This window comes from Periplaneta americana, chromosome 8, assembly GCF_040183065.1.
Source record: "Periplaneta americana isolate PAMFEO1 chromosome 8, P.americana_PAMFEO1_priV1, whole genome shotgun sequence".
Classification (NCBI taxonomy): domain Eukaryota; kingdom Metazoa; phylum Arthropoda; class Insecta; order Blattodea; family Blattidae; genus Periplaneta; species Periplaneta americana.
Genome location: NC_091124.1, coordinates 5,776,700 through 5,802,851, shown reverse-complemented (window position 1 = coordinate 5,802,851; position 26,152 = coordinate 5,776,700). Strand labels below are relative to the sequence as shown.

The 26,152-nt window shown below is 37.0% G+C and overlaps 1 protein-coding gene and 1 long non-coding RNA gene across 6 annotated transcripts in view; one reads left to right on the top strand and one right to left on the bottom strand.

The window, feature by feature from the left end:
- LOC138704432 (uncharacterized) overlaps positions 1-26,152 on the top strand; it is a 534,140-nt gene that overhangs the window by 450,547 nt on the left and 57,441 nt on the right. The window lies entirely within an intron of this gene.
- Positions 1-26,152, bottom strand: part of Prp4k (Pre-mRNA processing factor 4 kinase) — a 53,205-nt gene that overhangs the window by 26,463 nt on the left and 590 nt on the right. For 3 of the 5 annotated variants that reach the window (XR_011333344.1, XR_011333345.1, XM_069832291.1), the window contains exons 1-5: positions 22,254-22,382; positions 10,888-11,040; positions 8,002-8,407; positions 6,254-6,444; positions 1,629-1,948 (exon numbers count right to left, since the gene is read on the bottom strand). Coding sequence is in view for 3 of the 5 variants with exons in the window: in XM_069832291.1 (XP_069688392.1) it covers positions 1,629-1,948; positions 6,254-6,444; positions 8,002-8,407; positions 10,888-11,040; positions 22,254-22,309 (1,126 nt within the window). In the remaining 2 variants the exon portion in view is untranslated. Of the gene's footprint in view, positions 1-1,628; positions 1,949-6,253; positions 6,445-8,001; positions 8,408-10,887; positions 11,041-22,253; positions 22,383-26,152 lie in introns of those variants that run through there. The other 2 variants (XM_069832292.1, XM_069832293.1) reach the window with 1 other exon arrangement.

Here is a 26,152-nt window from a genome sequence, read left to right as displayed (position 1 = left end):
AGAACAGATCTCACGAAATTTATTTATCAAATCGTAGACAGTATCCTGATACGATAATTTGGAGTTTCGAAACTGCTCTAAAAATTGTTGTTTAACTTTCGCCGTGTATTTTCCACCTTCTCTAAACACATTCTCCACTAGAAAAACACGTTCTTCTATCGTGAACATTTCAACTGTGTCTTCTACAACACACATCTTACACTCTAGAAGACAGTCCGCACTGACCATTATCAGCAACCCTTGTCACAATAAGCTTCCTTGACCTTGGCCGAGTCTTAAGAGCGTTACCAACTGCTATTCTACCTGCGGTACTGTGGAGACCAGACTGTAATATTCTGACGTAGTGATTTATGCTCATTCAGTAGTAATAAAAACCTTCGCTGCTTGAGATTGAAATACTATCTTATATTTCAGAGTTAATAAATGATTTGAGACTAATGGTTTAGTCTTAAATGGAAATAAAACAGAATCACTAATATTTAATTTATAACCTTGCCCTACTGTCGTTCATACAACATGTTTGGAGTTGTGGTTGACAGAAAGCTCACTGTGGACAACATACTGGTCCTGAGCACTTAAGTATTAAGTTATCCAGAATGATTTTACAATCAAGACAGTCCAAAGCATCAGCCTGCATTGTCTGACACAAGAAATCCGCACGGTGCATTTCATTGCATCTTCCCTATTGGCTCAGGGTGTTTCTACATTCTTGAACCAAAATTGAGGTGGCAAAACAGGCTGACAGAAGAAATATACTTGTACACGTTCTTATGTCTATGATCATCTGAACAGGCTAGAACTGCATCTTTAAATCTGTGGCAGGGAAGAAAAAGGTCTTAAGTCAATTTTTTGTGAAAATGAGAGTTTTATATATTCTAAAAGCGGAAACAATTCTCTACAATCTGGTAAAACGGTTAAAGACAAATAAGACTCCTGACTGGATTTATAGACCGTTACCAAATGTCCTAAGTACTTTTTGAATCGAGCACACACAGGATAAAGGACTTAAGAATATGTAATACTTTATTTCTTACAAACCATGACATATTTTCTTTCCATGCTTCCCTATTAAAAAGGTCTAACTTGTATTTTAGCCATTTTATGACATACTGGTCCCCTTTCCTTTCAAAACTTTGAGCACCAGGGTAAACAGTCATATAACTGTTTAAGCCCATTTTGCATTCCTAATAAATTTACATTTCTCATTTATTTTGACATGAAAAGGTCAAACGTTTACATAGTCCCTTCTACTAGGTTTGGATTCTAGCATTAAAAGGACTTAAGTGTGGCTATTTTTGGAAATAATCAAGAAAATTGTTAAATGAGAAACAGTACCTATTTTAGAAGAAATATAAATAAACAATATCCAGGAAAAACCTCTTAATTAAATAAAATCTATAATTAACACCTTTCCTGAAAAGTATAAAATTTTTACTTAAGATCTTTTTCCTTCCGGCCACAGAAATAATGTGTGTAACTCGAGGAAAACGAAAGTTCACATTCGACTGTTGTTTAAAATACGATTGTATAAGTGTAAAAGCCAAATACACGAAAAATGCACATTCGAAACAAATTAATATGGGCAGTATAGGCATAAAAAGTTTCATCATAACTGGTAAGACACTCACCAAGAGGGGTCCTGCTGCGACTAGACTTTCTCCTGACGTCCACGTGCTTCTTTGGCTGCTCCTCTCTCCTCTTGGACTCCAACATCAGATCCCGTCGGTTGCTTCTGTCGCTCTGTGATCTGTAATGCCCTAGCCTCTCATCACGGTTGTGGTGTCCGTGCTCCCGATCCCTGTCACTCTCCCTCGGTTTCTTCACGTCCCTCGACAAATCTATTACTGTTCTTTTCCTGTCTCTCTCCCGATCCTCTTTAATGCCTTTTCTCTTGTCATCATTCAGGTCCAGGTCAGATCTTGTGTCCCCTCTGTCTCTGCTTCGACTCCTAAACACAAACAAGCACATTACTATATGGGAGGGGGGGATAAGTTTTCCATAATTTTCATTTTTCCACTGCTCTCTTATTGTCATATTATCTCAACACTTCTGAGGTTCTTACTTATTTAAAAAAAATCACAATGCACGAAAGTGCACATTTTCATGGTGAATGAGTTTTCAACAGTGTTCAGATTTTATGTCTTCAACAGTTACGACTTCTTACAGGCTATATCCTCATATATTAAGTAATATGGTTTTGATGAAAGGATAAATTTGATCATCCACAAGGAATAATGTTATAGACTAGTATAATTAATGCACTTACGTGTCTTCGTGTTTAAAAATTTGATTGTGTAACACATTGAATTAATCTTAAGTAATATTGTTTGATGAAAGTACAAATTTTAGTAATCCATAAGGAATAATGTTTTAATATAAATTAATGCACTTACGTGCCTTCTTGTTTAAAAACATTGTATTATATAGCTCACTGTATTCATTCTAAAAAATTTTGTTTTTAAGAAAGATTCAAGCATGTAATATTACAACAAATGTAATGGGACATGCTGTTAAATAAATGAATAAAAAAAAATATATATACAGGGTGTAACAACTTTAATGTTTAGAATTTCTGGAACATGTTCCCTGACACGTTCTACGTCAATTAAACCTAACATACCTATATCCAAAGTTCTATAGGTTTGGAGTATTTGTACCCCCAAAGTTAAATTTTTGAGTTTAATTTTATCGCTGAATACTGAAAGAAGTAACACCAATTTCCGAGAGTGACATGTCTATGTCATTATTTTTATTAGTACCATATTACATTTTAATATCAACTACTTGTGAGTATGAAAGAAGCAGTGCAAAGTTGAAAAAAAATGTCCTTAAGATTCCAAACACTGTACTTCTTGAAATTTGCCAACAGGCACGTGAAAATACCTGTGCACTAGGAATCCTACGATTTGGGAACCGTGCTTGATATGCCAAAACAGCTGCTGTTGCATTGCCATCACACATAAACTATGTCAGCGTATTCCTGATGTGTGTACACAAAAGGCATGTTTTAATGGTCAAAACTCAATAAAAAGACTAGTCACAATACGGTTTATTTTTCTTACAACTGTTATTTTAAACTGTTGTCTGTTTCGTTTCCTTAGCAACCTAAACAATTTTAATTTAATTTCTCTTAAAAGTAAAATTTCCTTCATTCACTGCTTTTCAAATGTTTCTTATGTATCTCTACTTAGTAATGCCATAAAATAGGCCTTGTATAAACGGTATAATGCTTGGAGCTGCAAGTTCTATTTTTTCCAGCTCTGTTATCTCTGTAACCTCTCAATTTCGGATATAGGTATGTGAGGTTTAATCAACGTAGAATGTGTCAGGGAACATGTTCCAGAAATTCTAAACATTAAAGTTGTTACACCCTGTATATATATCCTCACTGTCACATCCCTTTATATCTGAAAGGAATTGCCTACTCTTGTGTCTATAACACCAGATTTAGGGACTGAAAGAGAGATTGGACTGCCAAATTAATATACACTCAGTTAAAAGTAAGCTCTTCTTCAGGACTGCAATATCTTTAAGTTTAATGCAACATAATGGTGTGAGCTGGTGCCCATGACATATCCATAGTTGGCCTATCAGCAGTTACAGTAGCCTACTATACAGTGTCTTTCTCCGGTAATTATGCTGAACAACTACAGAAGCGATTTTGTTATTTTTGGTGGTTTGGTAGTGTTTAGTATTGAATTTCGTTTATTAGTACGTGTATATTATGCGTAGGTCAGTTACAGTTGAGGTAGAGTAGATTTTTTTAAATATGAAAAAGAATTGAACTTGGTTTTTTTCTCGTGTTTAGAAGACTGTGTTGTTGAGTGCATAACTTTTAATGTATTGTGATTTGATTCGCTGAAGTGTTGTGTTCTTATTGGGTCATGTGTCTTCCAGTATGATTGGATGGTTGTGGTTAAGTCATAAAGCGTTGTGTGTTGTTACTGGCTGATGATTTTTCCGGTATGATTGGATGGTTGTGGTTAGGTGATAGCTGTATGTTACGAGTTAGAATTTCTCTAAGTCGCTGGCTGTATGATTGTAGTTTGTCATAGTTGATGGGTGTATTATTCTCATCTTGTAGGTGGTCTATCGCTGTGAGTTGTAATGGATGTAGAATTTCGTTTTTTATCTGTAGAGAGTTGAGAGAGGAGGATAGTGAACACTATTTCGTGAATCACGGTAATCTTAAGGATTGCATGATTTGCGAAGTGTGTTGTCATGAGTTGAGAGCAAATAAGACGGATCTGAACTTCCGTTGTGGGAGATTATACCAGAAATATGCGAAACAGAAGAAAGTTGGTCGTTGTGGTACCTTTCTGGCACGTAGTAAACTTAGTGTTGTGGACGTTTTTCGTTTGGTTGCGTCATTGGATATTTGGGAGAATATATGTTTAAGTGTAAATATCTAATGAACGAGAGAATGTGTGCATTCTTTAGAGCAGCTGCAGCCCTGTATCCTCCGAATTATTAAGGTAAGGTTCATCATGCTGACATTGTTTGACGAATTTGTGAAATTGATTCAGTCTTTGTGTGGCTATTTTGGTTAGGTTAGGTTAGTTTAGGTTATTGCTGCTCATATTTTGTCCTCTTGAAAAAGGAGTGAAAATTAAGGTTTTTGATAAAAAAAATGTTACATTAAGTTTTTGCGGTTTACGTTGTTTTCCTACTTTTGTTTTTAATTTTTTTTGAAAAAGGGGGTAAAAATGTAGGGTTTTGGGAAAGAATAAAATTTAAAATCGCTTCTGTAGCTGTTATGCATAACCCTTTCTCCAAATAAGTTAACAGCTCTTACAAGTTCAGTAAATCTAATTACAGCAAACTCTCGATTACCCATGTGTGGATTATTCAGTTTGCAGATTATCTGTGCACCACTGAGGTTTATATTACTTACTTTTTGTCGCGAAATTTTGAATACTGTGAACTTGGAAATGGAGTGAGTCTCAAAGTGACCTTGATACAAAAAGGGCCCCACACATGCAAAGACTTATCCGAGACTTACCTCTTGGACATATGAAGTCATAAGAGGTCAATAATTCTCCATGAAGAATGCAGTTCTATATTCATAGAAATGTGCGAGAACAGCTTCTCAAGTCTGCACTTTCATGGATTGCCACTATTTCGCTACAGAGAACTGCTTAAAACGAAACAATGATGAAATCTCGGCCAGATGCTCAGAGTATCGTTTGATTGTCTACTTTTTCTGCCACTTAATTTGGAGTGCTACAGTCCGAACATTTCAAGCAGTCACAGAAATCTGAAGGCTCTGGATCTAGGTTTGCACAGACTTACCTGATGGGGCCCTTAACAAGCCACTTCTTTCCGCTTTCTTTCCTGATGCAAATCTGACTGTACCATGTTTGTAAGACGTATGTGTATATTTCTCAACTGACGACCAGACGAAACTGTTATTGATTGGTTGAGCAATTGTAATTGGTTCTCATCGTTCTCCCAGTCTTATGAAGTGCAACAGTAACACCGTAATTCAAATTCCATTCTTCCAAATCATTTAGAACAGTATCATATACAAGTGATAATTAATTGTATGTCTTATATGTGTGACGCATTAAATTTTCAAGCAAGTACTGTACATATTATCTACTACATAAAAAGGTTCATTTCGCAGCAAAAAGCAAACATTACATAAACCGTGTTTCGTGCAACATTTTTTCGGTGATCAGCTCGGATAATCGAGAGTTTACAGTAACTGAGGCAACTCATTGGAATAGCATCAGTATTTATTTTATAATGTTCTGTATGGTGTAGGCTTTAACAAAGAATCTTAAAAGTATTTATTTCAGTCACTGACTTCACAGCACATGTCTAAGGTGCTACACCTCTACATTACACATCTATAAGACGCATGAACGTTTTCGTTGGTCTACGCCAACATCATCAGACACGAGGTACATTTCAGCAATATCAATGCTCTCCACATAATATCTACAAATACAAAACATACCCAGTGGCACGCAAAATGAGACACATTAAAAACCAACATTGCTGTGATACACACTGACATTCCATATGACTGCCCCGACTGTCACTTATCCAAAATACACGTATAGATTACAAAAAATACAACAAAGACGAATGTAGCATTATCTTTATCTGCCAGCAGAGTGACGTCTTCACTCTTTCTCAGAGTAAAGTTCATCTTTGGATTTAAAATTCTAATGCTTCTAGTAATTCAATGTTTAAATACAGGACCTACAGCAAAGTCTGGTCTGAGGATGAAATGCAGCTCACATACCGACTGTGTTTTCTTTTCCTCTTCTCGTGCTTCTTCCTAGGAGCTTCATGAGCCATTTCTGAGTCGTCATCCACCAGATTGATTACCTCAGGACAACGCTTCGTTTCCACCTTGTTGGCATTGCCACTGCCACTGTCTTCTTCGTCATCTTCTTCTGACATATATGCACCAAGTCGTGCCTGGAGGAGAGCCTGTGAAGGGAACAAAATTGCAACTTTCTGAACTGCCATGCTATTAATGTTAATACTGAACATTTAACACAGATTACTAAGCACATACTTGTTGCAGGCTGCTGTTTTGCTCACAGTTGTACAAGTCATATAACTGTGCAGATTGAAGGGGGCAACAAAATAAATGAAAACCTACTGTATTATGCATTTTGTTCGTTTTTTTTTACTTGGTTATTTAACGACGCTTTAACAACTACTAGGTTATTTAGTGTTGTGGGATTGGTGATACTGAGATACTATTTGGCGAGATGAGGCCAAGGGTTCACCACAGATCATCTGACAAAACACACAAATATAACAATACCTTGTCTATAAATCGTTCAAGAAACTCAATGGGTAAAGTTTGCGATACTGAGATCATAGATTCAGGTATATTCTATGCATAGGTGGAGGGAGAACCATTTCCTTGGAGGGGAAAATCAAAACCATAGAATCCCCATATAACGGGGTTATGGGGGACATCATTTACCTCCTCCCCCATTATAGCTTGACTGTGGTACAGTGTATCGAAATATGATCATTTAATAAACGTATTTTCGGGGGGCATGTTTCTTACAGTGTTACATCCATATCTGCGATGTTTTCGGACCGAATTGTATAGGGCTTGAACTGTAGATCTACTACAAATTTAAAACAATCCCTCTCTTTTTCTCTCTTGAACAGAAACACATGTACATCAATAAAACTACGTAACAGTGCTAACAGAAACTTTTTTATATTAAGCTCTCCTGAAGATAACATATGAAATTTAAACTCTATTTTATTTAAAAAAAAATATATATATGATATGCGTAAATCACTTCGTGATTTAAGACGGCGCTTATTCCGTCGGATCCCGGCCCACTAGTCACTCATATCGAGTGCACCTCAGCACATGTGTGGACTTCAGTCCTGTGTTAATAGACATCGATGACGTAGTGCAGAGGGCGGCCACTAGAGGGAACCCAAGAGTTGGAGCTTAATCTGAGATGATTCTAACCGGCGTCAGAGTTGTATCCGGTGTGGCTTAGTGGATAAAGCATCAGCACGTAGAGCTGAAAACCCGGGTTCAAATCCCGGCGCCGGAGAGAATTTTTCTCCGTTCCATTACTCTTTCATCGTTATTTAATCTTGTCTTTAGGTTTATACCGGGATCACTTTTCTTTTTCCTGCATTGTTGTGCAGTGTGTTATTCATATTTCTCAAAGTGGTGGCCTGAACACCTGCAGACTTCTAACACATGAGTACAGGCTGTTACAAAAAAAAGACATTAATGCTTCCACTCCTCAAATGAGGTATAGAAATTCTTATTCATTCAAAAATTTAAAATATATAGGCCTATTATAGTCCAGACACATGATCTGAAGACATTAATTCATCAATTTAAGCACAGAAACTTAATCATAAACAAAGGCAAAAGAGATCTTTTGAATTCAATATTTTCTGACTTTAATAAAGTAAGAGAGTTCAAACAAGCCTATGATTCTCTATCTAGACATTCATATACTCTGTTTATTACACTTTAGGAATGGCTATCACCTTCTGCCGCATGAGATCCTCCAGGTCGATGTCGTCCTCGATCACCGCTACTTCGATGTCCGAGTCACTCTCCTTGGCCTTGACATCCACCTCAGATTCCGAAGATTCCTCCACATTCACTTTCGGAGGCTCCACTGGCTTCTGCTCTTCTTTGTGGTTTGTGTGCTCGGTGCTTGTACTATTTCCATTTAAGACGGAGCTCTGGGGGGCATCCTTGGCATTACTACTCGCGTGTTTATCATTATTTTTTATTTTAATTTCCTCCTTCACTTCCCTCTTTGAGCTCCCTGCTGATATTTTTACTGAAATGTTATCTTTAGGCTTCTCCACTTTCTTATTGTCCTCCACGTGAACAACATCGCCATTTTCATTCTCTTTTCTGTGCTTTCGCTTTCTGTGATGTTTCCTGTAAATAAAAAATTAATGATAAGTCTGCTGTCCAAAAATCTGAAAGTTAGAATTTATAAAACAGTTATATTACCGGTTGTTCTGTATGGTTGTGAAACTTGGACTCTCACTCTGAGAGAGGAACATAGGTTCAGGGTGTTTGAGAATAAGGTGCTTAGGAAAATATTTGGGGCTAAGCGGGATGAAGTTACAGGAGAATGGAGAAAGTTACACAACACAGAACTGCACGCATTGTATTCTTCACCTGACATAATTAGGAACATTAAATCCAGACGTTTGAGATGGGCAGGGCATGTAGCACGTATGGGCGAATCCAGAAATGCATATAGAGTGTTAGTTGGGAGACCGGAGGGAAAAAGACATTTAGGGAGGCCGAGACGTAGATGGGAGGATAATATTAAAATGGATTTGAGGGAGGTGGGATATGATGATAGAGACTGGATTAATCTTGCACAGGATAGGGACCGCTGGCGGGCTTATGTGAGGGCGGCAATGAACCTTCGGGTTCCTTAAAAGCCATTTGTAAGTAAGGAAGTAATGATAAGTCCTCACTAATTTGATCATACATTTTCAAGAAGAAAGAAAGATTGCATAGGGACAGAAAAGTAACTCCAGTGCATTAACGGTGCTTACAACACCAGCAAAGTAGAGCACTGAGTGTATGACTCATAGCTTCCAGCAGTGTTGCCAGCTTGTAGCTACATAACAATTCTGTAGCAGGACTGTCGAAAAAGTTTACATTGCACTTACAGGTAAAGGTATCCCCGTAACATGCCATGAAGGCACTTGGGGGGCATGGAGGTAGAGCCCCATGCTTTCCATGACCTCGGCACTAGAATGAGGTGGTGTGGTCGGCACCACGCTCTGACCGCCTTTTACCCCCGGGAAAGAACCTGTACTCAATTTTATAAGAGGCTGAGTGAACCTCGGGGTCGTTCTGAAAGTTTGGCAACGAGAAAAAATCCTGTCACCACCTGGGATCGAACCCCGGACCTTCCAGTCCATAGCCAGCTGCTCTACCAACTGAGCTACCCAGCTGCTTAGTAGTAATAATAATAATAATAATATCAACAACACATTAACAGAAAATTTGACAGTTTATGACAATCACTTTCATTTCAGTCCACATTCTTCTCTAGTACTTCCACTCACTCACCGGCCTCCAAGACAATGAACTTCAAACCCTCTCTCTTGTTTCCAGGCTGTTTTCAAAATTTCCCAAGTATAGCAAACTCTTGATTATTCGTGCTAACCATCGGACAAAACGACACGAATAATTGGAAATGCTTATTGATTTTCCACAATAATGGTTCAGCATAAGAAAATCATGAACATATACAGTAGAACCTCTATTATCCGTGGTGATGAACGGGGTGGGCTGAACGGTTAACCGAAAAATCGCATAATCCATATCATAAAACATTTTCGTAAATTTAGTGAATAATGCTTACACTAACGTAATTTTCTCTATGGCCTTGTATTCAACACGCTAGCGGCCAGGTAGTGTACCAAAAGTTGACTGATTTGTATCTGGTTGTTAACGATGGTTTTTAACGGGCAAGAAAACTCTTTGTAATGACTGTTGAAAGAAAGGAATTGTGGAGGCCTCAAGTTGTAGATTTACATACTTTATACATTTTAGCCTTGATTTTTATTAAATTGCACACAGTTGTGACGCCAGACTTGCATTCTGAGATGAGCTACAGTTTCTCATTCCCTAAACCACTCAGTTATTTGTACTTTTTTATACTTAGCACAACACGATTTCTTTTGATACCATGGAAGACATTTAATATAGAAGTTATGCAGTATGACAACTCAAACAGTAGAACATAAGTTACTGTGTAAAGGTTAAAGTCTTTTAATAACCCTCTCTAGAAAAATAACGTGGTAGTATAATGTAGGCCTACAATACTTGATATATTTCTGTAGAAAAAAAATTCCAAGAGAAAGACTGTCGGATGATCCGTCAATTGGTAAATAGGGTGGTGGATAATCGGGGTTCTACTGTATGTACAGTAAGCTAACTTACTGTATTTAAAATTATTACTTTTACTTTTTACAGTAGAATAAAAATATAAGGCTGCAGTTTAATCACTCAACTACCGTCACAGTTCCGTGCAAATTCAATAAGTTTTTCTTTATTTTTTTTTTTTAATGTGTCTATCAGTTTGCACACCAATGCCATATAAATGAAGCCAGTTTTGTGGAGGGTACCTAATATTAATTTTGTCTCTAAAGACAACTGTTTCATTATTTCAGTGTTTACTTCTGATTTCACTATTTCTTCTGTTAAATTTAGATTATATTTTATATTTAATAGAGTTAAAGGGTTTGGTTTAATTTGTAACTTTTCCTTTAAATTCGAGATGTTAAGTTTAAGAATTAAAATAAATCAAAATTAATTCAGAGAGTCTGGGAATCTTACAATCTACATGAACTTCTGAAAGTGAAAAATCAAACAAAACAGTTACATACCTTTCATGTTTCTCTGAAGAATGTTTTTTATGTTTATGGTGATGGTGTTTGTGCTTCTTTTTCTTCTTCTTTTTTAAAGCTTCCGTATTACTCACTTCTTTCCTTTTGTCCTTCAGCATCTCAGTTGACTCTTCAGATTCAGAATCAGATGAACTGTAAAAATTATTCACATGCATCACAATCCTACTCAACATTCACGAAACACACAAGGTTTATTGCAAACACAGTTCTCTTCTCTCTCTGTCTCAATTTTACTTTCTTATTCAATGATAGGCCTATAAAAAGAAAGCAAAATGAGTTTGTAAAACACAACTGAGATTTCCATAGTCATATGCAATGTCAGCATCCTCACACAAACATGCTGTGTGCAGTCCTGGATATCAATATGATGTGCACCCCTCTCAAATCTTTATCAAGGCAGTCAATGCATTAAGAATTCCATCCATCCACCCACCCACCCCTTCTGAGCCTTCGCCTCTTTCAATAGGCATCTCTAGTCTGCATTAAGCATTCACACAAAGGTTAATAGCTAATATTCATATCCTTCAAACTGAATCAATTATTATTAGTGTACAGTACAGGATCCAATAGATGGTTCTGTCGAATTACAGCATACTTACTTACTTACAAATGGCTTTTAAGGAACCCGGAGGTTCATTGCCACCCTCACATAAGCCCGCCATTGGTCCCTATCCAGAGCAAGATTAATCCAGTCTCTACCATCATATCCCACCTCTCTCAAATACATTTTAATATTATCTTCCCATCTACGTCTCGGCCTCCCCAAAGGTCTTTTTCCCTCCGGCCTCCCAACTAACACTCTATATGCATTTCTGGATTCGCCCATACGTGCTACATGTCCTGCCCATCTCAAACGTCTGGATTTAATGTTCCTAATTACCCTATGTCAGGTGAAGAATACAATGCGTGCAGCTCTGCATTGTGTAACTTTCTCCATTCTCCTGTAACTTCATCCCTCTTAGCCTCAAATTTTTCCTAAGCACCTTATGCTCAAACACCCTTAATCTCTGTTCCTCTCTCAAAGTGAGAGTCCAAGTTTCACAACCATACAGAACAACCGGTAATATAACTGTTTTATAAATTCTAACTTTCAGATTTTTCAACAGCAGACTGGATGATAAAAGCTTCTCAGCCGAATAATAACAGGCATTTCCCATATTTATTCTGTGTTTAATTTCATCCCGAGTATCATTTATATTTGTTACTGTTGCTCCAAGATATTTCAACTTCTCCACCTCTTCAAAAGATAAATTTCCAATTTTTATAGTTTCATTTCGTACAATATTCTGGTCACGAGACATAATCATATACTTAGTCTTTTTGGGATTTACTTCCAACCCTATCGCTTTACTTGCTTCAAGTAGAATTTCAGTGTTTTCCCTAATCGTTTGTGGATTTTCTGCTAACATATTCACGCCATCCGCATAGATAAGAAGCTGATGTAACCCATTCAATTCCAAACCCCCTGTGTTATCCTGAACTTTCCTAATGGCATATTCTAGAGCGAAGTTAAAAAGTAGAGGTGATAATGCATCTCCCTGCTTTACCCGCAGTGAATTGGAAAAGCATCAGATAGAAACTGGCCTATACGAACTCTGCTGTAAGTTCACTAAGACTACCTATAAGATTTAGAAACATCAAAATAACAAAAGGATAATATAGCTTGAACAATGCAATTTATTGGCTGGCGTATTATTATTATTTTTTGAAAAGTACACATTTCAAATGATCCCCTTGGATCTTATTCTTTGGTGCAATGTCACACATTGGTTCTGATGAGTTTGGCAGAACTGTGAAATGAAAATATGACAACAGCAACAATTAAAAGTAGTCTAGGCACTGCATCAATGGCCAATACATACTGTACTGAAAAGCTGACCATATGGCGTGCTAGAGTCATCACTGGTCCCTACTTTTCTCAAGATGAAAATGACAGAGTTATTACAGCAAATGGTGAAAGGCATCGGCAAATGTTACAGATATTATTGAGAGATGCACTAAACAGGGATGGCATTTGGTTTCAACGAGATGGGGCTACAGTCATACTGCCAGACATTGTGGTTGTTGAGAAATCTTTTCCACAGATGCTTAATTTCTCGGTTTAGCAATATAAAGCGGCCAACCTGATCCCCAGACCTTTCAGCTGTTGACTTTTTTCTGTGGGATACCTCAAAGAAAGGGATTTAAAAAAAATAACACAATAATTGCATTGTTCAATACGAAATATTTATTTTCAGCCAATGACTTTACTTTCTATATGTGTAAGATAGAAGTCCTTATATTACATAATTTAATACTGTACGAAGCCTGTCTAAAAAGTATCCGACCTTAAATTTTCCCGCGCAAAGTAGTGATTCTAAGGCGGCGCCACTGTGCACGGTGGAAGGAGGAACCGTAATGCGCATGCTTGAATTTTTTCACCGCATTCGCTTGTGCCAGTCACTGGCTGGTGGTCGCCAAGTAAGGTGCTGTTCTAAGTGTTTGTCGGATTTAGTTTTTTCGCAAGATGACTGAATGAATTGAGCAAAGATACTGCATCAAATTTTGTCAAAAGCTTGGTGATTCTCAAAGTCAAACAATTCGTAAGATTCAGCAGGTGTTTGGGGAAGATGCGATGGATGTAACACAAATTAAGGAGTGGTTCAACCGATTCAAAGATGGCCGCACATCAGCGGAGAGTGAGCAGCGTTGTGGCAGGCCCCAAACTGCTCGGAGTGCAGCTGTTGTTGAGAGGGTGCGAAATTTGGTGATGGCAGATCGTCGTTTGACCGTGCGAGAGATTGCCGAAGAGGTTGGAGTGAGTAAAGATTCTGCACATGCAATTTTGCGTGATGATTTGAACATGAACCGAGTGGCTGCGAAATTCGTGCCCAAGTTGATGTCCCCGGAACAAAAAGACCTCCGTCGTGACGTTGCACAGGACCTTCTGGACACCGCCAACACTGATCCTGGGTTTGTGAACACAGTGATAACTGGAGATGAGTCATGGGTGTATGGGTACGACCCAGAAACAAAAAGACAGTCGTCGCAATAGAAGCATCCCGAGTCTCCAAGGCCGAAGAAAGCGCGGCAGGTGCGAAGCAAAATCAAGGTGATGCTGACTGTTTTCTTTGATGTCCGTGGAATTGTGCATCACGAATACGCACCGGAAGGACAAACGGTGACAAAGGAGTACTATCACGATGTTCTCCGGCGACTCCGTGATGCAGTTCGGCGCAAAAGACCAGACATGTGGACGGCGAACAACTGGCACTTGCATCACAACGCCCCCGCACATTCATCCCAATTGATCCACACTTTCTTGGCCAAACATGGAATTAAAATCGTTCGCCAACCTCCCTACTCTCCAGACCTGGCTCCTTGCGACTTCTGGTTGTTTCCAAAATTGAAGACACCACTGAAAGGATCCCGTTTTGAGAGTAGAGAAGAGATAATGCGGAACGCGACGACGGAGCTGAACACCATTCCAAAAGAAGACTTCGAGAGGTATTTCCGGCAGTGGAAGGATCGGTGGGCTAAGTGTGTGCAAGCACAAGGGGCCTACTTTGAAGGGGATTAGGGTCCCAACCCCGTCAGGTATTTGAAATATTTTTTCTGGCTAAAGGTCGGATACTTTTTAGACAGGCCTCGTATTAACGTTTTCGTCGGTCATGCCGACATCAGATACAACATTTTATGCAGCAATATCATCTCTAATAAGTACATATGTCTCTACAATCAAAATATAATATATATTAATGAGCATACAACGTGATAAAAACAACATAATTTAGGACATCAATATATCTCTTTTCTTGTGTAAATATACCCTTACTGTCAATTGATTAAAAACACACGTGTGATTACAATGCATGTACATATATAAAATTGCAGGTCTTCACTGATAAAAAAAATAAAAATAATATATATTTATACAAGAAAAGAGATATACTGATGTCCTAAATTATGTTGTTTTTATTATGTTTTATGCTCATTAATGTATATTGTATTTTGATTGTAGAAACATATGTACTTATTAGAGATGATATTGCTGCATAAAATGTTGTATCTGATGATGTAAGCACGACCGACGAAAACGTTAATACAGTATTAAATTATGTAATATAAGGACTTGTACCTTACACATATAGAAAGTAAAGTCATTGACTGAAAATAAATATTTCGTATTAAATATCATAGACTTTTCTGAAAATTATTAAAAACGAATTGCAAATTGCATTGTTCAAGCCATATCCTGTGTCATTTTGATATTTCTAAACTTTATAGTCGTAAGAACCAACTGCCAGGCCTTGTACTACTGTACAGCATATATGTAATGATCAACAAGTACTTAGCCAACAAGAATAAAAGAACATCTGACCAATACACCACTAACCTAAAAGGCATTTGAGATCAATACTTCGTTTCCCCTGTCAAACTAAATCCACCATTATTCTATTAACTTACAGTTTCCAAGTGCAATATGTGGCTATAAGGGGTATTATCTATACCAAACCCTCTATGTTGCTGTGAGCTTAGATATTTGTTAAGGAAGGTGAGTTGGTCTGAGCCTGGAACAGATGCTTGCTTGGCCCATTGTGCGTCAGGTTGTATATACAATGACTGTCCAACAAATAAAATGGGTGCATTCAGGAATCAGATGCTGACTGGTATGCCATCCTACCTCGGCCTTGAATCAGGTCCCATTCTCTATGAGTGCCTTTAAGTTCCAGGGCTCAAAGTCCCAAACCCTTCCTATATCAATATTGGAAACCCATACTACCCCAAAAACTTATCCCAGTCTATTTTTAAACTATCCGTACCTGTGCGCTCCGCTGCACCCGTTAGAAATAAATATAAAGTAATTACATATATATAATTATATAAATTATAAAAGACTTGAACAAGTAGAGGAACTGAAATATCTAGGCATTTATCTAGACAACAAATTCAATTTTGGAAAACACATAGAAAAAACAACAGAAAAGTCTCTTCACCTAATTAATATGCTCAGCAGAGTAGCAAAGCTTCAATGGGGACTTGGATATCATGCATTGAAAGCAATATATAGAGGAGCCATTGTACCTATGTTAACATATGCCGCCCCAGTCTGGGAAGAGTCTATAAGAAAACAAAAGAATATCCAGAAACTGCAGAGGACACAAAGACTCATGAATATAAAAATATCAAAAGCTCACAGGGCCATATCTTATGAAGCCTCATGCGTGTTAGCCGGAGTCAAACCAATCTGTATAACAATCGCCGAAGTAGCAAAAATATATAAAGCAACACATGGTTTGATAGAAGGTGTTACTGTTGAATTCGACGCACCTCTTCCAGTAAGATTATGGCATCATCCAGCAGAGAGAATCACAATAGATGAAGTCGATCGTAGCACGCCTTATGCTATAGATATTCACGGATGGCAGCAAGTATCAAGGAAAGGTTGGTGCCGCTGCAGTGATATACAAACAGGGCTCAGTAATACATAAAGTAAAGAGAAGATTACATGAAGCATGCTCCAACAATCAAGCTGAGCAGTTAGCGATATTAAGTGCATTACAGCTCATCAATAGCGAGCAGATGGAACTTGAGCAGAGGAAGATAGCTATATTCACGGACAGCCAAGTAACACTGGCTCTTCTAAAAAACTCCTCAAACCATAATAATATAATCGAGATAATACGTGAAAACATCAAAAGCCTAAAAGAACAGAACTTCATTATCCACTTCGGATGGGTCAAGGCTCATGTAGGAATAGAGGGCAATGAACTCGCGGATAAAACAGCAAAAGAGGCAGCAACAGAAGATGGTCTTGAAGTGGCATACAACAGGGAACCTAAGACCACAATTGTAACGGAAACAGAAGAAGAAGGGTTCAACGAATGGGAGAACGACTGGAAAAACTCACTTAAAGGAGCTATATGTAAGAAGTTCTTCCCGTCTGTACGTCAGAGGATGAAACAAAATATTACGCTGACAGCAGAAGTAACCGCCATGATCTCAGGCCATGGAAAAACCAAGGCATACCTGCACCGTTTCGGGATCAAAGACGACTCAACGTGTTCATGCCTTCAAGATGCACAAACAGTAGATCACCTAATATACTCGTGTGTCAAGTTGAATAAACAAAGGGATATTCTGAAGCAGGGAATATATAGAAATCAAGATGGATGGCCAGTATCACATGAGAAACTATTGTTAAAACACTATAAGGGATTCATAAACTTTGTTCAATCAATAGATTTCACATCACTGTAAATAGTGAAAAAACTACTCTACTTAAAATTAGTATTAGTATTCAGTAGTAGTAGTAGTTAGATATTATGTTAAAATAATTATAAGCAATTCACCACCTTTATTAAGTCAATAGACTTCCCGGCAGTGTATTATATTGTAAATAGTGAAAGCACTACTCCAGTTAAAATAGTATTAGTATTAATGATTTTAAATAATTCATAAACTGTATTCAGTCAGCTGACTTTACATCCTTGTAAATATTGTAAATAGTTTACTATTAGTTTTTGTTTTAAGTTCCGACAGAATGTAAAAAACAGTGTAGCAACAAATGTGTGTAGTATTGCATTACTGCAATGGAGCATACTGAATGAAAAGGGGACACATTTTTATTAAAAAAAAAAAAAAGTAATTACATAATTAAAATAGGACATTTGATCCAGGGAACATTCGTGTTTGATAGAAGGATAAATCGTTTATTATTATACTTAAATTGTATTAAAAAAATTAAAATGCGATCATTTTGATCCAGAGACCACTCATTTGGTCATAAAAATTATTTTAGGAAATACAGGAAACGAATGCCTACTAAGTTTTCTGTGCATAAGAAGCTATTTTAATCTTACCTGTCCTGGATTCACTCAGAAGTTACTGTAATAACATTATAGTACTGTCCATCTAGAGAAACTACACTTTCCAATGGTAAATTAATAATTAATTATACAAATAGGTTAATTTAGCTTCTGATATTACTTCATACAAACAAAGAAACATTCTCTGTAGATTATGTTTCATAGCTTTCGATTGTTGTTGTCCAAGGCCCCTTATAGACGAAGTCATTTGTTCCTTATTTCAGTACACCGCCTTAGATGGTGTTGTTATTGTAATTTTGAAACACATTTATCTCATTAAATATCAGTTCTATCAAAATTTTGCATGAAATAAAACTTATCGGAAATTATTTTTAAAGAAACTTTTGTTATGTAATATTTTTCATGAAAATGAATAATAAGGGAGATATTTCGATTTATTTAATTCAAGCCCCCTTGTAACCCCCCTTTTAAATAAAATATTTTGAATGCCATATAGCCTAAATTCTAAGTTACAACGAACTTAATTTATATTCCAATTTCCATATAAATTGGTTCAGCCATTATCACGTGAAAAGGTAACAAACAAACAGACAGACAGACAGACAGACATACAAACAAAAATTTCAAAAAAGCGATTTTCGGTTTCAGGGCAGTTAATTATATATGTTAGGACCAATTATTTTTGGAAAATCGAAAATTACCAGAAAAATTTCGGCTACAGATTTATTATTATTATTATTATTATTATTATTATTATTATAGAATAGATATTGCAGATGATAGATGAAATGGGAGAAGATGAATGATATAGGAAAATGGGTGTACTCTAAGAAAAACCCTCTGCAATGTCTTGTGTACCACAAATTTCATCATGACCAGACAAGCTGCTGGATGGAAGAATCACAGACATGGCAAGAGAGAGAACATATGCAAAAGCTAGTGGTTCTATTCAATTTAGAGAATGCATATCAAGGGTAAGGCGAACAGCATTATTGTGAAAATCATGTTAACACTGTAACATCCAGTGCACCAAATGTTTAACATTACCTTACACAGACATTTCCACATTTAAACCCCTTGTGATTGGAAAGTTCTATTGCCTCAGCTGCCACCAAGAGAATGAGTTATATACCAAAATGGACATTCTCTGTTCTTCTCCCTTACCTTCCATATGCATTCTTCAATCAACATGATCCAGATAGCGAAATATGATTTTTCGAAGTTTTGCGAATTGAGATCAAAGAATGTTACAACTAGTACACGAGGCAGGCCTACTTATGCTGTATGCATCTGCATCACACATCACAATGTAAAATAAACATTATCACAAGTGCTACATTGAAAGAACTTACTGGTGATTCTAAATGCCTGTAACATTTAGGGCAGAATTCATAGTCAACACTTATCGTAAGGAAACCCTTAAGCAGTTCCTTATAATCATTTCCAATTCATAAATCCCACTCAAGTGAACACTTATTCAAATAAGGTAGCTTGTCAGCTTACTCAAGTGTTTCCTCATATGCATTGTAATCAGCTGATTCGGTATACAATAGATGATGATTATGATTTAATTTAATTTATTGAGTTCTGTAATTAAGATGAAAATGAGTTTCGGCAAGCAAAAGATATATCAGAGATATGGAAAATCTTTTAGAGATGTATAATGATCAACAATTTAAGAGGAGATACCGTTTCGACAAGAACACTGTTGTGGATATTCTGGTGTCTCTCATTTCAATTCACAATACAACCATGAGGCTTACCGATTTCGCCACTGCTGAAAGTACTGGTTGTTTTGAGATTTTATGATACAGCATCATTTCAGGTAGATTTAAGCGGCATTTTTTTTCGAAAAGTATTCACGTCCCAACAAAGTGTCATTTGCATTTTTGTTTGTATTCTACCAAAAGAATAAGCTGTAAAAATTTGCGTAATTATATCACTTCAACTTTGTTTAGCATAAAAATAACTGAAAAATAAATTAAAATGATTTAGTTACAGGAATAATTCCGGAGTTTGCATTAAACTCAACTGCAATTTTGTTCCATGTCAATTTCTTCTTTTGGAGAGAACAATTATGAATTGTAATGAATTTAAATACTTTTATAGTCACAATCATGCCATGGTATGAAAGAAAAATTTCACAACCTCGAGCGGGATACGAAACTGCGACTTCCTGTACTCCGGTCAGGCGCTCTACCAACTGAGTTATCGAGTTCGTCTCACGCCAAAGGCTTGGAATCATCCTTTCATACTGGCGACTCTGTTATAGAGTTCTGTCCATAGCGTCTGATCTAGTCAGCACTGCTTATGGTGGGAAGAAACATTTCAAATGTAATCTTCACAACATCGTAAGATGATTAAATTATCAATTGTTTTTTACTCTCGACGATATCTCCAAATTTCATAACCAGTTATCTTAGCTCACTACTTTCTTTTCTGTAAAATGCTCTCTGGACATCTTGTATAATTTTTAGCTCTATAATATTTACTTCTGTATTTGTGCATGACAATAATGCCGATTTAACCATTTGAAGGCGCTGGAAAACAATTGAATGTAGGGAAGCGCTCACGTCTAGCCATGTTGCCATATTTCTTTCGATGTCAAGGGAATGCTCAGGGCATATGAATGAGTAGCGTCTCTGCAATACGATCTGAAATAAGTAAGTGCTAAGGAAATGCTCATTACTTAAGTGTTTCCTTATTCTATAAGTGACGACTATGAATTCGACCCTAAATATGTAATCCTCTTTTGCAAGAGTATCATCTCAGAAGCTGTGAAAACTGTCCTGGTGAACACAAAAGTTCTGGCTTGTTTGCCATAGCCTAATTATAAACAGTGAATTCACAGACACCTATCAACTACACAAAAACTGACTCACTGAGCAGAAAAAGTTTTGGATATTTTCTGTTACATTATTCATTTAATGCAGTATAACAGTGAACTCGGTCCATTGCTTTGTGTGACTTTACTTAAAATTATTATTTTATACTCCAAGATGAAGTCTAACCATTCTACCAGAATAATGCTCTTAACCAACAATCCATTCTTTGACGATGTTCACTTTAAGGGGATAGATAACACTTTGAACCACAAGCTACGTCATAATTTCATAATGGACATCATTCTCAGATACTTTTTTGCCATTTCTGTCCAGGAAGTTCGAAAAATTAAAAACATACTTACTTTTTCTGATGCTCTACAAGCACAGTATCAGAATAACAAGCATTTAATTGATCTCTGTAACCACGAGGGGTACCTGCTGAACATCCCAAGGGATTGATCTAAATGAGGGATTGGAAAGCAATGATGAATCATTAATGTTTAAGTGAGGGGTTTGGACTTTTTCCATTGCTGGTTGTCACAATCAAAAAATTAAGACACAACGTTTCGAAGGGTGGTTCTCCCTTCGTCTTCAAGTGGAAAGAAGGAGATCAGTCATACAGAATAGCTGTACGTAACGATCCCAACAGTAGGTTTTTTTCCTTTCTCTCCTTCTTTCCACCTGAAGACGAACGGAGAACCACCCTTCGAAACGTTGTGTCTTAATTTTTTGATTGTGACAACCAGCAATGGAAAAAGTCCAAACCCATCACCTAAACATTAATCCCAAGGGATACTGTAATCAGCTGTATCAAGTTCATCGTAATTTTCAAGAACGGTTCAACAATACCGAAACTCAGTGATGACATACCTTTATTCCAGTCCATACAAATTACGAGGTTTGTGCCTAAAATCGTCATTAGCCTCTGAATCTCTGGAAACTGTGCTTGTTGCACCATTGAAAACTAACAGAAAGAAGCTACTCTTGCCAACAGCCCCACGACGATACTTGAAAAGATTTGGTGACTACTATGATTCATTTCAACTACATGCTCTCATGAAAGAGAACATTTCACTTTCGGAATACTCCCAGACGACTTACAGACGGTCTTGCCTAAGTTTCGTAATAATTTCAAAGCCAGCAATATGGATACTGCAGTTCAACCCCACTCTGGGTTCGACAGAAGACACATGACGTCCTTATTATTGGTGTAGATCATAATTAATGTCATCCAGACTCCACTGTAGGAACCGTGTTACAGAAAAATATGTGCACGACGGGTGGGTGCCTCATTGCTTTCGGAGAAACAAAAATTGCAGCATCAAAACAATATCAGCAACTGCTTCAACAGATGATGAAAGTAGGTTTCAACATTTTGATCTCGAAACCAAATATGGCATCACTCACAACTGCTGACAAAGAAGAAACCATGGATCATGTCCTCAGCTTTCGAGGTCATGGGCACAGTGTTCTGGTGTGAGGACCGACTTCCTGGCTAACAAGCAAACTACACACAGCACACTTCATGATAAAATGTATTGAAAGCAACGACTGGGGGATTCTTCCTCATCTGGATTTAGCACCACCAGAGTTCCATTTTTTTCGCTTTATCAAGAAAAGTCTGGAGTGAAACGTTTCAAAATGGATGAAGAGGTGCAGAAGTCATACACCATAGGCTGTGCCAAAATGGAGTTCTAACACACTTACTTACTTATTGGCTTTTAAGGAACCCGGAAGTTCATTGCCGCCATCACATAAGCCCGCCATCGGTCCCTATCCTGAAAAAGATTAATCCATTCTCCATCACCATATCCCATCTCCCTCAAATCCATTTTAATATTATCTTCCCATCTACGTCTCGGCCTCCCTAAAGGTCTTTTTCCCCTCCAGTCTCCCAACTAACACTCTATATGCATTTCTGGATTCGCCCATATGTGCTACATGCCCTGCCCATCTCAAACGTCTGGATTTAATGTTCCTAATTACGTCAGGTGAAGAATACAATGCGTGCAGTTCTGTGTTGTGTAACTTTCTCCATTCTCCTGTAACTTCATCCCTCTTAGCCCCAAATATTTTCCTAAGCACCTTATTCTCAGACACCCTTAATATCTGTTCCTCTCTCAAAGTGAGAGTCCAAGTTTCACAACCATAAAGAACAACCGGTAATATAACTGTTTTATAAATTCTAACTTTCAGATTTTTTGACAACAGACTGGATGATAAAAGCTTCTCAACCGAATAATAACAGGCATTTCCCATATTTATTCTGTGTTTAATTTCCTCCCTAGTATCATTTATATTTGTTACTGTCGCTCCAAGATATTTGAACTTCTCCACCTCTTCAAAAGATAAATTTCTAATTTTTATATTTCCATTTTGTACAATATTATCGTCACAAGACATAATCATATACTTTGTCTTTTCGGGAATTACTTCCAAACCTATCTCTTTACTTGTTTCCAGTAAAATTTCCGTGTTTTTCCTAATCATTTGTGGATTTTCTCCTAACATATTAACGTCATCCTCATAGACAAGTAGCTGATGTAACCCGTTCAATTCCAAACCCTCTCTGTTATCCTGGACTTTCCTAATGGCATATTCTAGAGCAAAGTTAAAAAGTAAAGGTGACAGTGCATCTCTCTGCTTCAGCCCACAGTGAATATTATAACTGGCAAAAATGTATTGATCGAGCTGGAGATTATACAGAAAAATAAAGAATCTTTGAAAAGTAATTTGATGTGTACATTTTCCTTTTGCATGACCTTGGGCCTCTGCAAAAAAATAGCAATCATAGCTTTCGATTCAACTGTCGTAGAAACAAAAAATTACTTGCATCCTGATGAATTCAAGGAATAAAACATAATGTTGCTGCAAGAAGGGATCCATTCTGAAGGTATTTTAGGATTTGTTGCTGGCATTATGGATGTGTTCTGAGCATAGAAAGTAATCCACCTTCATCCTACTGGGCCAGCTTCAGCATACTCATTCCAATAAATCAGACATTCAATTATTGATATGTTCTGTGTCAATAATGGTAGATATTTTGTTTGCATTTAGTTATTATTTTGGATTTCCTTTCCTTAGAAATATTTTGCGGTTAAATGAAGCATTTGCCAGCAGTAACTGAAGTTGTCAGAACACAAAGACCAAAAAAATGTTAGGAATATGGCCAGATTGTTGCTGGTTGATCTCACCTTAACTCCCTCCACACCTCCCAAACATGTGACACTAGAGGGTCCAACTCTGCTATTCCCAGGTATTCGGTTAACATAGCCGTAAAATAATTAGTCACGCAGAGGGCAGATGTTGGAAAATTTTCACCCCTCCTTTTGCCCTTTCAATTTGTATAGGGTGAACAGTTTGCTATGGCTAACACAAGGAATTTATTAAAAAAAAAAAACAACTTTGCAGAGCAGTGAATAAGAGTTTTCCGAGTAATTTTTGGACAATATTTAATTTCATTTACATCATACTGGGAAGTCTTTATGGACAAGGTAGAGTATCCATCGACCACTGAACGAATATTTCACACTTTTATCACTGCCGATGTGGCACTACAAACCAATTTTCAATACTTTTATTACAGTCACAACACATTTCAATTCTTATTGTACTATATGGAATTACCACTACATTAACACATTCCAATGGATACCATCCCACTGTGGAATCCTGGGAAACGAGAATGCGGATGCTTTAGCAAAGAAGGGCAGCACTGCTACTTACAGACCTGTTACTAAATCTACGTATTACTCTGTGAAGAGATTTATTAAATCTACATACTTAGACTTCAACAAACAAAATTTGATAACACAATCCCATGGGAAAAAATGGAACTCTCTGCATCAAAATCCACAGTTAATTCCCGATTTACCACGAAAATCGTCTGTAGCTGCATTTAGATTGGCAACAGGCCATGATTGTTTGGCCAAACACCTGCATAGAATTGGAATATATCAGTCCCCCAACTGTCCATTGTGCAACTCAAGCCAAGAAATGGATTCGGAACACCTCAAAATCTGTGCTTCAGTGGCTGGCCATGATAATATCTTTGAAAAATATTGGAGTGCAAGAGGTCAAATGACTATTGTCAAACGCCTGGCATTAGAAAACAACAACACATTTAATATATCACAAAACATACACTGAACGAACTATATGTAATTATTATGAAAGTCGCCATATTTTCTTCCTGGAATTACGATCCACTTCCACTAGATGGCTACCGTCACGAGTAGCAGGATCGTCAATACATGCAAATGAAATGATACTAAACGTGAGGAACCTTACTATAGGTGTGTAATATTGTGTGTTAGGTTAGATGTGTATTATGTGACAGGTTAGGTTAGGCTTGATTACGTGTGTAGTGTTATGAGACAGGTTAGGTTAGGTTTGATTAGGTATGTAGTATTATTACTATGTTGGCGACACTGAAACCCACTGTCACATTAAAGAAATATGGCCGTATTCTTCATTCACGCACGACGATTTTCGTATATAAGTAAGTTACGTATTTAGGGCGGACTGGCTGGGCTTACAACTCTCCCAGGGATCACATCAATTTCTACTAATCAATACTATAATTCCAAGGCATTTTCAAGGCAATTTAGCACGTTCCTATAGTGGCTGGGACATTGGTTTTTATGTCATACTTCAGTATTTTTTCGGGCATAATTGCATATTTCCAATTCTTTTTTTTTTTTTATTTTTGGTCACAGAAATCTGACCCCTAACCTACATATAATTTATACATATAATTAGAAGCGTTTCATAAAAATCTATGTGTGAATCTAGCACAATGAAATAGGATTTACCAAGTGAGCACTAGGTATGTCATAAGATAGGCTGTTTACAATCTGTAAACGAATTTTGAGTTCCATCTCCAAACCTGCAGTATTATATTTATGGTATGGTGTATGGAACTATTACATGAATTTTCTGTTAAATTTTAATTTTGTTTTTAAAAAAATCTCAAAGAATACACTGTACGCCTATTACCCACTACTGGATGCGTTTGTATGACAGCATGACATCTTTATGTATCACATTAAAGCTAATTTCATTAAGTAAAGTCAATAATTCGAAAAACAATAACAATATGCATTTAATAGATATATATTGCACAGTAATCTTGCAGGTCAGCCTACATTTATGTCAAATTTGATTAAAAGGGAAAATTTTAGAACACGGATTGCACCTACCAAATTATGTCTTAAAATACTAAAAAGAGCAGATTTGTCTGCGTTTGTCGAATGCGCATCATTATATTTACGAAAAGGCACTTTTCAGTGCCAGTAATTTATTTTGTGTGCACAAGGTTGGAATTTTGAAGTAAGAGGGAAAGGGTGCAATCATGTTCTGGAGTTTATCCAAAACATGAAAGCAGGCACTTTATATGGCTACTGTCTTACCATTGCTCCACACTCTCGATATTAAATTCTGAGATAAGACATTTTGCATTTTCAAATTTATATAAACAATCCTTTATCAAGTTATCATAGACCTAATATTTTCAAATCTTATGTTCCAGTATTTTTTTCTGAAATAAGGTGCAATGGGACAGAATCTCTATACGCTATTTCCAGTCTGTGATATGAATATCAATTTCCT